This window comes from Myotis yumanensis, unplaced genomic scaffold (genome assembly GCF_028538775.1).
Source record: "Myotis yumanensis isolate MYYU_CA2020_CCGP unplaced genomic scaffold, mMyoYum1.0.hap1 SCAF_9, whole genome shotgun sequence".
Lineage (NCBI taxonomy): Eukaryota > Metazoa > Chordata > Mammalia > Chiroptera > Vespertilionidae > Myotis > Myotis yumanensis.
The window spans coordinates 83,479,468-83,492,840 of record NW_027223760.1 but is presented as its reverse complement, the minus strand read 5'-3'; the positions used below and the strand labels follow the sequence as shown (position 1 = coordinate 83,492,840).

The 13,373-nt window shown below is 62.7% G+C and overlaps 1 protein-coding gene across 1 annotated transcript in view; it reads right to left on the bottom strand.

Annotated features, from left to right (window-relative positions):
* COBL (cordon-bleu WH2 repeat protein) overlaps positions 1-13,373 on the bottom strand; it is a 93,330-nt gene that overhangs the window by 4,983 nt on the left and 74,974 nt on the right. The window contains 4 exon segments of the mRNA XM_070424826.1: positions 1-826; positions 1,911-2,008; positions 4,817-5,089; positions 5,091-5,124. Coding sequence (XP_070280927.1) covers positions 1-826; positions 1,911-2,008; positions 4,817-5,089; positions 5,091-5,124 — 1,231 coding nt within the window.

The following is a 13,373-nucleotide window of genomic DNA, read 5'->3' as shown; positions in this document are numbered from 1 at the left end:
GGCCGGCCCGAGAGCTGCTCCGTGGAGCCGGCCCTGGGGAACTCCCGGACGTGCCCAAGGGGCTGGGTTTCTTTCTCGAGCGCAGAGGAGGCCGGGGCCACGGTCCTGCCCCCGGTCCCGGGGGGACTCACCAGGTTGCCCAGCTCGTCGATCTTGATGGCGCCCGTGGAGAGCGACACCCCGGGGTCGTAGCACCGCCTCTCCGACTTCGGGGGCACGATCTTGTACGTGGTGAGGCCGTGCTTCAGGCCGAAGCTCCCGCCTGGGTTCTGGCCTCGCTGATACCAGGACGGAGGAGCCGCGGCGCCCTTCCGGTCCTCGGCTTCCCTCGCCGTCCCCGGCCGACAGTCTGCAGGCTCGGCGGCCTGCGTCCGCCCGCTGGGACCGGCGCCGCGTCCCTGCCCCGGCTCCTTGGCGCTCCGGTCGTGCCTGGGAGGCTCCGAGGCCGCCCTGGGCTCCGTGTTCACGGGGTTCACATCTTTACGGGGGTCGGACGAGGCCCCTTGGCCCTCCTTCCCGACGTCCTGGGGGGCGGCGGGTGCACCGGGCCCCTCCAGCCCCCTCCTTCCCTGCTGCGGGGCCTCCACCTGGGCGGGCGGCAGGCGGGCCCACCTGCCGGCCACGCTCCCCCGGTCGAAGGACCCGGCGTTGTTGTTCCTGTTGGAAAACAGCCCCGGCTCCACAGGGTCATCCACCTCCCCGATGAAGGTCACGGGGATGGCGTCGGTGTCACCGTCGGGGATGGCGCCCTGCAGGCGGCGACCAGATGCGCTGCTGAGGGAGCCGGTGATGGAACTGCTGTCGGTCTCATAACTGTCGTCCATCCCTGCGAAGGAGTTTGCCCAGGGTCACCGACCTCGCCCAGGAGCCCACGCCCAGGACCTCCTGCGCCCGGGACCCCGCTCCCAGGACCACCTGCACCCAGGACCTCCCACTCCCGGGACCTGCTGTGCCTAGGACCTCCCGCACCCAGGACCCCCCCCCCCCCCCCGCGCCCAGGACCTCCCACTCCCGGGACCTGCTGTGCCTAGGACCTCCCGCACCCAGGACCCCCCCCCCCGCGCCCAGGACCTCCCGTGCCCGGGACCTCCCACGCCCGGGACCTGCTGTGCCTAGGACCTCCCGCACCCAGGACCCCCCCCCCCCCCGTGCCCAGGACCTCCCGCGCCCGGGACCCCCGCTCCCAGAACCCCCCCCACACCCAGGACCACCCGCACCCAGGACCCCGCACCCAGGACCCCGCACCCAGGAGCACCCACACCCAGGACCCCCCCACCACGCCCAGGACCACCCACACCCAGGACCACCCGCGCCCAGGACCCCACTCCCAGGACCACCCGCACCCAGGACCACCCGCTCCCAGGACCTCCCGCGCCCAAGACCTCCCCCCCGCGCCCAGGACCCCGCACCCAGGACCACCCGCTCCCAGGACCACCCGCACCCAGGACCACCCGCTCCCAGGACCTCCCGCGCCCAAGACCTCCCCCCCGCGCCCAGGACCCCCGCACCCAGGACCACCCGCTCCCAGGACCACCCGCACCCAGGACCACCCGCTCCCAGGACCACCCGCACCCAGGACCTCCCGCGCCCAGGAGCCCGCGCCCAGGACCTCCCATGCCCAGCCACGATCGGGGTCCCAGGCTCCTGTGCATGTAAGTTATTCACACGCATTTCAGTGTCACTCCGTTTGTCACCTACACTTGCCGGGGGACAGTCACAGCCTCCCTTCCCCCCAGAGGAGCCCTGGCCGGACCAGGAGGCCTCAGCACAAGGCCTTGAGGCTCAGCCTTTGCTGACTGAACGGCCCTTCCTTCCGCAGGCGTCTCTCGTGGAGAAATCACCCACGTGCGCCCAGAGAGGCAGCCTCAGCCAGTGCCGCCGGGTCGCGTCCATGCAGGCCCAGTCCTCACCTTCCAGGTCCTCGTCCAGGCCCGCCAGGGTCTGCTCCCACTGCCCGGCGATGAGCAGGCGGCCGTCCTCCCCGGGGGCTGCCGAGGCCCTCTCCGCCCTAGGGAAGAGCACAGAGAAGGAAGCGCCCGCGTTTCCCTCGGCTCTCATCTCATTCATCCTTTCTAGAAACATCCGAGGAAGGCCCAGCTCCCGCTCAAACCCGTGCCGTTCCCACTCCCTGCGCCCTATGGTCCTCGGAGCTGCTCCGACGCAGATGGCGTGGGGTGCACGTGTGAGCCTGGCCCCGAAGGGTCAGCAGCCTCCGACCACATCTGCTCCCACCCACCCCACCGTCCAAAGTCCACGCTGCACAGACAAGCTGACCCGCCCCGGGCTGTGTGCTGACCTGGGCCGTGTTCAGCACACCTGGCACCTGCCTGGGAGGGTGGTAAGGAGCCAGGCCACCTAGAGGCCAAGTTTGCCAAGGCACAGGGCGGCCAGGGGCTGGGCCTCGTCACCCACCAGCCCCGCCCACACAGCCAGGGGGTTCCTGGGCCCAGGAGGAGGCTCCCTCCGGCCCCCAGAGCCTCGGGGGTGGAGGCCACGGCAATGGCCCAGCACGGGGACAGGTGTCCCAGTGTGGCCTTTGCAGGCTTTCACTTGGCTTAATGAGCATCCTGGGCAGGTGGCAGAGGGACAGGGCTTGGAGGCCAGCGTAGGCCACCCACAGGCCGTGCATCCTGGGCCCTTCATCAGGAAACAGAGGAACAATGAGGAGGGTCACAGCAGCGACAGGAGTAACAGCTCCCTCTCCGGCCCCACCCGGGGCTTCCTCCCCCACACCCACCTGCAGATACTCAGGGACAACAAGCATCTGGGGAGTCGAAAGCTACCCTTGGATTTTCAACTGCAGGGGGGTTGGCGCCCCGACCCGCTCCCGTGCAGTTCAAGGGCCAGCCGTCTCTTCCATGCAGCGCACCTGCCCGTGGCCCCGGCGGACACAGCGAGCCAGTCGCCTGTGGCCAGGGTGAGCTGCTGAGTTCAACCGGAACCTTCTGTCTGCTTTCAGAACTGTGTTCGCTTTGGTTCAAAGCAGCTTGAGTGACAAGATGCTTTTTAAGTGGGTAGCGTCTTAAATACTCTTTGACCCTCTAATGAGCAATCATTTTCTTTCACAAAGTGGCAAGGCCAGCGGCCTGGGGGTGGAGGATCGGCCGCGGCTCGCGTTTCTGGGGGATGCCCGGCCCCTCGCCTCTGGGCCCAGGGGCCACGATCGCCCGCAGCTGGCTCTTCCTGGGGCCCTGCTGGGCCGCGGCTCCAGGCTCTGGACTCCGGCGTGAACGGATTACCCGGCAAAACCCAAAGCCAGTGCCAAAGGCCCTGTCTGGCTTTCCAACATGAAATCTCCGGAGGAAGGGATGGAGTGACAGTTGCTTCTCCTTCCCCACCCACCGCCAGCCGCTTCTCCCAAGGGTTACTCAGGGCCTGCACCCTCTCTCTCCCCCTACGAAGACCGAGCGGAGCGCTCTGTCCCTGGGCTGGAGGCGGCTGCCCTGGACAAGCAGCAGGGCCAGAGTTCGAGTCCAGAGGAGCCGACAGCCGGCAGGAGGCGCCGACTCATCTCAGCTCGAGGCAGCCCCGCCGTCGCTCGCTCTGGCACCACGCTGCAGCCCGACACACCCCCGGGCCTCAGACACGGTTCTTATTGACAGTTTGTTTTGGCTTAAGACCAAGAAAATAAAGAACAAACACAGCCCAGACGCTTAGATTCCGGGCCGCACGTGCTGAACAAACATTACCAGCGGCATTTTCTCACACGGGCGTGGCTGCCGAGCGTGGTGACGGGGAGGGCATCGCCGCATCCACGATGAGGGCAAAGGTCAACAACGGTGAGCTTCGACCCAGAGTCTGCCCAGAGAGGGGAGCTGCCCACTCCCCCGGGGCAGGGGCAGCGGGCACAGGGCGGGGCCCCGAGGGGGCTCACCACTCTTGCTAACAAGAATGAGGGGCAGCCCGGCCGGCATGGCTCAGGGGTTGAGCATCAGCCTATGAGCCAGGAGGTCAGGGTTCAATTCCCGGTCAGGGCACAGTTGTGGGCTCGATCCCCCGTGGGGGGCATGCAGAGGGCAGCCGATCAATGATTCTCTCTCATCATAGATATTTCTATTTCTCTCTCCCTCTCCCTTCCTCTCTGAAGTCAATAAAAACGTGTTTTAAAAAATGAGTTTTTCTGAGAGTCTAATCGTTTCTCTTCTAGGAAACCCTCTATGTGCAAACAGAGACCCACACACGCCTTGCTCATTACGTCCGGCCGTGGAATCCTCAACAACCTACGTGTCCTTTCATTAAAAATGGGAAAATACATGCGCTAACGACACAGTCATCCTGGATAAATCTTGCACAGGATGTTGAGGGGAATCGTACACTAAGAGAATGATAGTGTTGCCTGACCGGCGTGGCTCAGCCGTTGAGCACTGATCTGTGAACCTGGAGGTCACGGTTCGATTCCCGGTCAGGGCACAGGCCCGGGTTGCAGGCTCAATCCCCAGTGTGGGGCATGCAGGAGGCAGCCGATCCATGATTCTCATCATTGATGTTTCTCTCTCTCTCCCTCTCCCTTCCTCTCTGATATCAATAATATATATATATATATATATATATATACATATATATATATATTTATATACACACACTTAAAAAACAGTGTTTATAAACGGGTATAAACTAACAAGACATCACCCCGTATGGTTACCGACGCAGGCCCATGTGGAGTGTGCTGACATGGTTGTGGGTCAGGAGAGGGGGCCCTGGGGGTGGCACCTGGTGGGTACGAGACACTTAGGGAGTCTCTGCTGGGTCACTGTGGCCCATGACGTCTCCCCTGGAGACTGGGGTGCCTCCCTCCCCCGGCCACCCCCCCACTCACCTGGAATGCCAGTGCCCAAGGCCGTTTCTCTCCCACGCGGGGCTCTTGGGCGGACCCAGCTCCGGGGTCCCCGCCAGGTCCTGGTCGCTGCCGTCCTCCTGGTCGGTGGCCCACTTGTCCCGGGACTTGGTGCTGTCGTGCTGGGAGTCCAGGGAGACGATGTCCGAGGGCGAGCTCACCACCCCCGAGTCCTCCGTCGTGTCCTCGGATGCGAAACAGCTGCTCACGGACACGGTCTCATCGGCCTCCGCGGGCACCGCAGGGACCCCCGTCCGCGCAGGAGCCGCCGGGCCCCAGGGGCAGGCTCACTGCGGGAATCAGGGCGGGGACACAGGCCACGTCAGCCGCACCTCCGTCCCCGCCACCCCGCCCCGCCCGACGCGCCCACCACCCGCCGGACTCAGTGGAAATGTGGGGGCTGGGGTGCGAGGATCTCACACACACAGCTCCCCCCAGAAACCCCTGACGTGGGGGAGCCACAGGCGCATGTGTGACCGAGAGCGAAATCCCCTCAAAAATCAGGGCGTTTTGAACCTGCCTTGGGATTCTGGTCCCGCCCGGGACTGTGGCCGGACCTGGGGCCCGAGAAGGCACCGGTGCCCAGCCTGGCCCTGCGCTGAATCGAAGCTGCTTGTCAAAGCAAGTAGGGTTTTAAAATCCTAACAAACTGAGACCTAAGTAACGCAGTGGGGACTTGCACAGCTACTCGGGGCCTGTGGCCCGGGGCCCTGTCTCCCGCAGCCTCGGGCTGTGCCTGCGCCGTCACAGCGCGACAGTGAGCTCTGGTCTCACAAGAGATGATCTGAGGGGAGGACCTTCCGGTCCGAGAAGGCAGCAGTCTCCTGGCTGCGGGCTGGGGGCCCTGAAAGGGTGGCTCCCTGCAGGGGGAGGGGTGACTCGCTGTCACCGTCTCACGCCTGCCTCTCACGGTGACACTAACGCCGGGGACACCGTGGCCACTCGGCACAGCCGCCAGGCCACGGGGAACACGCCGAGCTGAGCTTCGCGAGGTCATTTCTCTCTCGCTCCTGGGTCTGTGAGGGAGGGGAAACCTCTCTCTGACGCTGACTGTTGTTTTTAAATTTAATGTAGAAACAGCCCGGCCGGCGTGGCTCAGGGGTGGAGCATCGACCTATGAACCAGGAGGTCACGGTTCCATTCCCTGTCAGGGTACACGCCAGGGATGTGGGCTCCATCCCTAGTAGGGGGCAGCTAATCAGTGATTCTCTCTCATCATTAATGTTTCTCTCTCTCCCTGTCCCTCCTCTCTCTCTGAAATCAATACAAATATCTTTTTTAAAAGACTTAATGTAGAAATAGATTTTTAACGTCAACACCTCCAGCCTAGGGGAGCCCTGCCAGTGATGGCCGGGAAAGAGGCCTGGGGTCGCTGGGCTGTGGTCCGACCTGCCGAGTGGGGCAACCATCCATCCCTCCAGGGGATGCCTAGATGCCTGGAAGGACAAAGGGGGGTGCGCACCCCACACGCCCGCACTCGAGAGTCAGGGGACCCGGTACACTCAGCAGCAGGGCCACCGCGACATCAGGGAGCAGGTGCCAGGGGGGCGGGTGCTGGGGGGGGCGGGTGCTGGGGGAGTGGGTGCTGGGGGAGTGGGTGCCTGGGGACGGTTCACGGGGACAGCGGCGAGCACAGAGAATGACAGGAAGGAGGGGAAGTGTGAGCGGCTGGTGCACTGGGGACCCACAAGCACACGGAGCGCAGGACAGACGTTCCAGAGAAGCTCCCAGGCGGGCAGCGCGCACAAAGGACGGCTGTTCCGAGTGCGCGAGGCAGGGCGTCCCAGCGTGAGCGCCACAATGGGCCCTTTCTCCGCTTCCTTCCTGGCTTTTGTTGGAGACTCTTCATTAGAGGGAGTCGGGGAGCAGGCAGAGCATGAATAGCCCACCTCTTCGGAGGCGGCTGCGGGCAGCTGCCAGGCCTCGGACGGAAGGGACTGCGCAGCCCCGACTCGGCCCTGAGACGCCGCCGGGCTCCGTGGCCGCCCGCTGCCCGCCGCGCCCCGGGCCAGGACCTGCAGACCCCGGGCCGGCCTCCCTCTGTCCCTGGGCTGAGAGGAGCGTGTTTCCTTCCAGGGAGTGTGAAGCCCATCGAGGCTTCGGGACACAGGGACCTGGACCCCAACCCCGCAGAGCCTGGGGTGGCGGCCGAGCGGGTCTGGACCCTCCGTCTCAGCTTGTCCCAGACGGTGGCCCCCAGCCCGCGAGGTGTGAACTCTACAGTCAGTGTGCACGTGCTCAGCCATGTCACACGCACAAGGATCGGGGTGATCAGAGGCCCCCCCAGCCAGTTCTCGTTTCTCACATGTAACCTCCCCCAGGGCTGCAGGACGCCAGCCTGAGCCCACAGGACGGGCGCTCAGTGAGGGCCCACCTGGCGCCAGTGCCAGGGACTGGGAGCCGGTGCTGGGGGAATGGGTCCTGGGAGCTGGGTGCTGGGAGGAGTGGGTGCTAGGGGGGCGGGTGCTGGGGGGATGGGTGCTGGTGGATGGGTACTGGGGGACGGGTGCTGGGTAGGGCAGTTGCTGGGGGAGCGGGTGCTGGGGCAGTGGGTGTAGGGGTAGTGGGTGCAGGGGGGTGGATGCTGGGGGAAGTGGGTGCCGGGGGGGGCGGGTGCTGTGGGGCAGGTGCTGGGGGGTGGATGCTAGGGGAAGTGGATGCCTGGGGGAGCTGGTGCTGGGGGGCAGGTGCTGGGGGGCGGGTGCTGGGGGGCAGGTGCTGGGGGGCGGGTGCTGGGGGGCGGGTGCTGGGGGGCAGGTGCTGGGGGGCAGGTGCTGGGGGGCGGGTGCTGGGGGGCAGGTGCTGGGGGGCAGGTGCTGAGGGACGGGTGCTGGGGGCGCTCACCTGAGGGACTGAGGGCGGGCACACAGGAATCGGAGGGACATGTGCCCTGGGAGCAGACCCTGGCGCCATCTGCAGGGGCTGCATGGGAGCCGGTGTGAGTTCCCGCCTCGCTGATTATTTGTATCAATGTCTGATGTGTGAGGCGGATGGACCAGCACGGAGGGTGAAGATCTAACATATAGAACAGCTATGATATTTATGAAAAGACATGATACTAGCCCGGCCGGCGTGGCCCGGTGGTTGAGCATCGACCTGTGAACCAGGAGGTGAGGGTTCGATTCCTGATCAGGGCACAGGCTGGGGTTGCAGGCTCGATCCCCAGTGTGGGGTGTACAGGAGGCAGCCGATCCATGATTCTCTGTCATCATTGATGTGTCTCCCTCTCCCTCTCCCTGCCTCTCTGAAATCAATAATATATATATTATAGATCTTCGTTCCAAACGATTTGAGAAGTCATGGAAAGTAACGCCATCGGAGTGAGTGGAAGAAAGCTAAGTGACAAGGGTGCTCACGTGCTGTGCTCTTCGAAAATACACCCCCTCCCCCCACCCCACCCCCAACTGCCGCAGCAAAACCACGGCCAAGGCCACTGTGCCAGACACAGGACAGAATGCCCGCGCGGGCACAGGGCGAGGCTGCCCGGAGCCCTCCTCGCCGCGTGGCCGCCGTGGAAACCATCGTGCGGCTGCAGGAACCACAGGGCGGCCAGTGTCGGCCGCCGCTTTCGGAACCGTGTACAGAACTGTCCCAGCCTGGTCCCAGGTGCACAGACGGCACAGCCAGGAACCTCACCGTCTCCGCCAACCGCCCGTCCGACTCACACTCACGGGCCCAAGAGCTCCGTGTTCTTGGCCAGAAGGAACTCGCCTCAGCCACGCCCACCGGCACCGAAACAGCCTCAGTTCCCAGCATCTGCTCAGGGACTCGGCGGCACCCACCCCCTGGGGAGCCAGCGCCTACTCTGCCCTCCATCCCTATTGATGGCCGCCCCCCTCCATCCCTCTGGGTTAGAGACGCCCCCACCACCCCGGCACCATCTGAGTCTTCCTGGGAGGAGTCTTGTGAATTTTAGAATCAAGGGCTGAGTCCTCCCCCCACCCACCTCTCCCTCCCCCTCTCTCTCTCTCTCTCTCTCTCTCTCTCTCTCTCTCTCTCTCTCTCGCAGAGAAGGCCAGGAACACACCGGAAAGAACAGTCGCAGCCCCGCGTTCTGTTTCCGTTTGGTTGCTTTCCCTTCTAGTCTTTATTGTTCTAGAACAGCGGTTCTCAACCTTCCTGATGCCGCGACCCTTCAATACAGCTCCTCATGTTATGGTGACCCCCAACCATACAATCATTTTCGTTGCTACTTCATCACTGTCATGTTGCTACTGTTATGAATCGTAACGTAAATATCTGATATGCAGGATGTATTTTCATTGTTACAAATTAAACATAATGAAAGCATAGTGATTCATCACAAAAACAATATGTAATTATATATGTGTTTTCCGATGGTCTGAGGCGACCCCTGTGAAAGGGTCATTCGACCCCCAAAGGGGTTGAGACCCACAGGTTGAGAACCGCTGTTTTAGAGGCTTTTAGGACAAATGTAAAATTTCTTTCCTTTCCTTTTTTTTTTTTTTAATCTTCCTCTGAGGACACTTTCCCATTGATTTCTAGAGAGTGGGAGGGAGGGAGGGAGACAGAGAGAAACATCGATGTGAGAGACACGTTGATTGGCTGCCTCCTGCATGGGATGGAGCCTGTAACCAAGGCACATGACCTTGACCGGAATCGAACCAGGGACCCCCTCTGTCCGTAGTCCGACGCTCTAATCACCGAGCCACACCGGGTCGGGCTGAAATTTCTTAAACACGTGAAGCAGCCCAGACACTTGCCCTGTGACGGGGAGGGAGGCCCTCTACACTCCGGTTCTCCTCCCACCTTCCTTCTGCACCAATGTCAACCAGGGGCCGGATCCCCGCGGCCTCGAGCGAGGCCCCCCCTACAGCCTGGGCTTCCTCATCTGTAAGAGAAAGAATCGGGTCCTCACGAGGAGGCCGAGGTCTGCGGACCCCAGGGACCGCGCTGGGACCCACGCTGGGACCCACGGAGGCGGCTGCCGTCCTGACCCGTCACCCGTCTGCGCAGGTGCCACTGTCCCCGGCACCGCCTCTCCCCAACCTGGACAATCTCAGGGCAGGCGCCAGGGCCTGGGGTTCAGGGTCCGCAGTCTGTAGGCTCTGAAGCAGGGATTTTTATATGTTGTTTCTCTCTCTCTCTCAGTAAATACTGGGTTCTTATCCCAAGTGCAGCTCACACACCACAGATTTGCCCTAAAGCCCAGCCTGGGTGTCCACCTATGAACCAGGAGCTCACGGTTCGATTCCCGGTCGGGGCACAGGCCCAGGTTGTGGGCTCGATCCCCAGTGGGGGGCGTGTAGGAGACAGCCAGTCCATAATTCTCTCTCATCATGGATGTTTCTATCTCTCCCTCTCCTACTCTGAAATCAATTAAAAAAAAATATATATATATATATATATATATATATTAAAAAAATAAAAAGTGCTTACTAAGCAAATGAACAGTGAAAACTCTTTAAGGAATAAAATGCTTAAAAAACAACAACAACAACAAAAAAACAGCCACATTGAGGCTGGGCCGAGCGTGTGGGCCTCTGCTGGCCCCGAGGCCGGAACCGAAGCCCAGGCGTCCGGAGGCCCGAGGAGCCGGCCCTCGGCTCCGCTCACCCTATCTGCCCCTGGTCTCACCTCAGGATGCTGAGTGCTGGACTGCACGGGGTCCCGGGGTTCGGAGTGCTGGCTGGGGGGTGGGGGTGGGGGACAGGGAGGCCGCCTGCTCCAGGTCGAGGACGTGAGGTGCGGTGACTCCTGGGCTGGCCTCAGGCAGATACCTCAGGGCCCGTTCGGGCTCACCTCTGCCGGGCGCGTGCAGACCCAGAGCTAGTCCTGACCCTGTCGGCACGGGGCCCTCTGCCCGCTCCGTCCCTCCCCGCCTGGACTCTGCTCCGCCGGCGCCTGGCACCCACCAGGTGGTCAGCACCTGTGTGTTTTGGTTAAGCCTCACCCAAGAACATATTTTTTTCCTACTGAATTTTAGAGAGAGTGGAAGGGACAGGGTTAGAGAAAGAGAGAGAGAGACATCGATGAGACACACATTGGTCAGTGGCCTCCTGCACACGTGCCCGACCGGCTGGGGTGGGTCTGCAACCCAGGATGTGCCCTTGCCTGGGAACCGAGCCCAGACCCTCCGGTCTGCGGGCCAACGCTCTATGCACCGAGCGCACCAGGCAGGGCTCACGGTGAGCAGGTCCTGAGACCGACCCACGTGGGAGGCTCGCCGTCCCACCCGACAAACATGAGGGTTAAACGGCCGATGTGTAAAGAGCCTCCCTGGCTGGTCACCGAGCGTGTCCAGCGGGTCCCGTCTCACCCTGCAGTCAGCGGGCGGGTGGGAGGTCTGGGCGGCACGGCCCCTGGCCTTTCCCTCTGCCTGGAGGCAGCTCTGGGGTCAGAGTGGGCAGAGCCGGCCCTCAGGGCACAGCCCCACCCTGTGGCCTGGCCTCCCTCCTCCGGATGCTGGTTCCTGGTGGACGCTCAGGGCTCCCCCTGGTGGACGGACTGAGCAGGGACAGCACTGGTCCCCACGCAGCTGTCCCGCTCTCAGCTGCTTGCTCACCCGGCTCAGGCGCAGCGGGAGGCGCGTGGGGTACACCCTCTGCCTTTTCCGCAGCGTCCTCCCAGTTACAAACGCTCACACTTTTCTTAGGAAGGAGGAGGAGGTGGTATGGAGCGTGTGGAGGCAGAGTGAACAGGAGGAAGTGAGGACACGTTGAACCTCAGCTTCCCGGGCAGGTGTCGCTGTGGTGAGGGACGGAGCCAGGACTGAGAGCACGGGGGACGCCGGGCCTCCCGGTGAAGCCTGGACCTGCGTCCTCACTGGATCCTTGAAGTTTGCTTGTTGTCACTTCACCGTGGCAACCGCACGCAGCTACCTATTCTGTTTCCCTCCTGCTCCATGTGTGTTTGTTGGGTGATGAAGGAGGTAACACACTCATATACACGTGTACACAGATACGCACACACATGTGCAAGCACTCATAGGACCACACAGGTGTGAACACCCAGACCACACAGGTACACAGCAGTGCATATACCCGCACATGCACGCACAGGCGCACACACGCGTGGACACACAGGACCACACACATGCACAGGTACACGCCTGTGTACACACACAGAGGGGCACATGTGCTTACACACAGGACCACACATGTGTAAACATGTGAACACGCACACACCCACATGTGCGCACACTCATAGGGACACACAGACTATTGAGAGTGGAGAGGAGAGGAAGGGCCCTGGGGTGGATGAATCCCGGACCACCGACAGTGGTTGTGCTGCTTCGAGCAGCCCCGCTATTCCGGTGACGGGCCCTCCGCCTCCCCTGCGTTCGTAAGACGCAAGCCTGCCCGACCGGGGGAAGTGTGTTTTGCGATGAAAAACATGCGGCTGCAAGTGGGCTAACGTCTGGGATCAGATGACATGAGTTACGAACGCTGTGGACAGCAGTATCCTACCTTGGACCCAAATCCACAGCCGTGGACAGCGTCGCAAACACAGGTGTGATGTGCGAACGCGCCCCCCGGGGCTGAGACCCCACCGTTCGTGTGGACGGGGAGCGCTCGTGTGACTAAATAACGCCGGGATCGCCACGTGAAAGGGCCACGGCCCTGTGACCTGAGACGCACACTGTTCCCCACGGCAGGCTCCTCCGTTGTCCCTGCCCACGGGCTCAGGGGGAGAAGGCAGACCCGACCGATCGTAGCTGAAAGGTAATGCCGCGTTAACGTCCCTTGGGCCTTGGCCCCGCTGTGAGCTCCCGGGTCCCAGCCAGGCACCGGGCGGCTGGATTTGGGTTGCGCTGCTCAGAAAACGGGGACCACCTCACATCCGTGTCCTTCCAGTGAGCTCTCTTGTGGTTGTGAATCCTCACCCGAGGATATTTTCCATTGGTTTTAGGGAGAGTGGAAGAGAGGGAGAGACAGAGAGTACATCGATGTGAGAGAGACACACATCGATTAGTTGCCTTCTGCTCACGCCCTGACCAGGGCCCGGGACAGGAGGAGCCTGCAACCGAGGTGCGTGCCCTTGACCGGAATCGAACCCGGGGCCCTCTGGTCCGCAGGCCGACGCTCTATCCACTGAGCCACACCTTGCTGGCTCGGGCCTTGCTGGTCCTGTACGGTGACGGAGAAGAGACTGTTCTCGTGTCGGCTTATCAGGGGGATAAACGACCCACGGAGCTGGGTTCGAGGCTGAGCCGGGAATGAGAACATCTGAGACGCAAGGGCTCTGAGCAAAAATGAAGCATCACTGAGCTCCCCTGTCAGGTCCCCGAGGGCTCGGACCCCGGTGAGCAGTGTCTCGCCGTGTGTGACCTCCAGCGTGTCACGCAGCCTGCATCACCCCACCCGGGGGACAGAGGCCCCAGGGGGGTCCCACCCACGTCTCGCCCACGGCCACGGCGCATGGGCCAGGGCTCCGGGCCTGACACCCCTGCTGTGAGCTGGCTCCCACCCTCACCCCCAGTTCCACGTGTTCTTGCAGGACACCTTCTGCCTCCTAGCCAATCGCTGGGAGCGGTAACGCACCGTCCTCCTGACTTAGCTGCAGCCCGCGTCCTGCC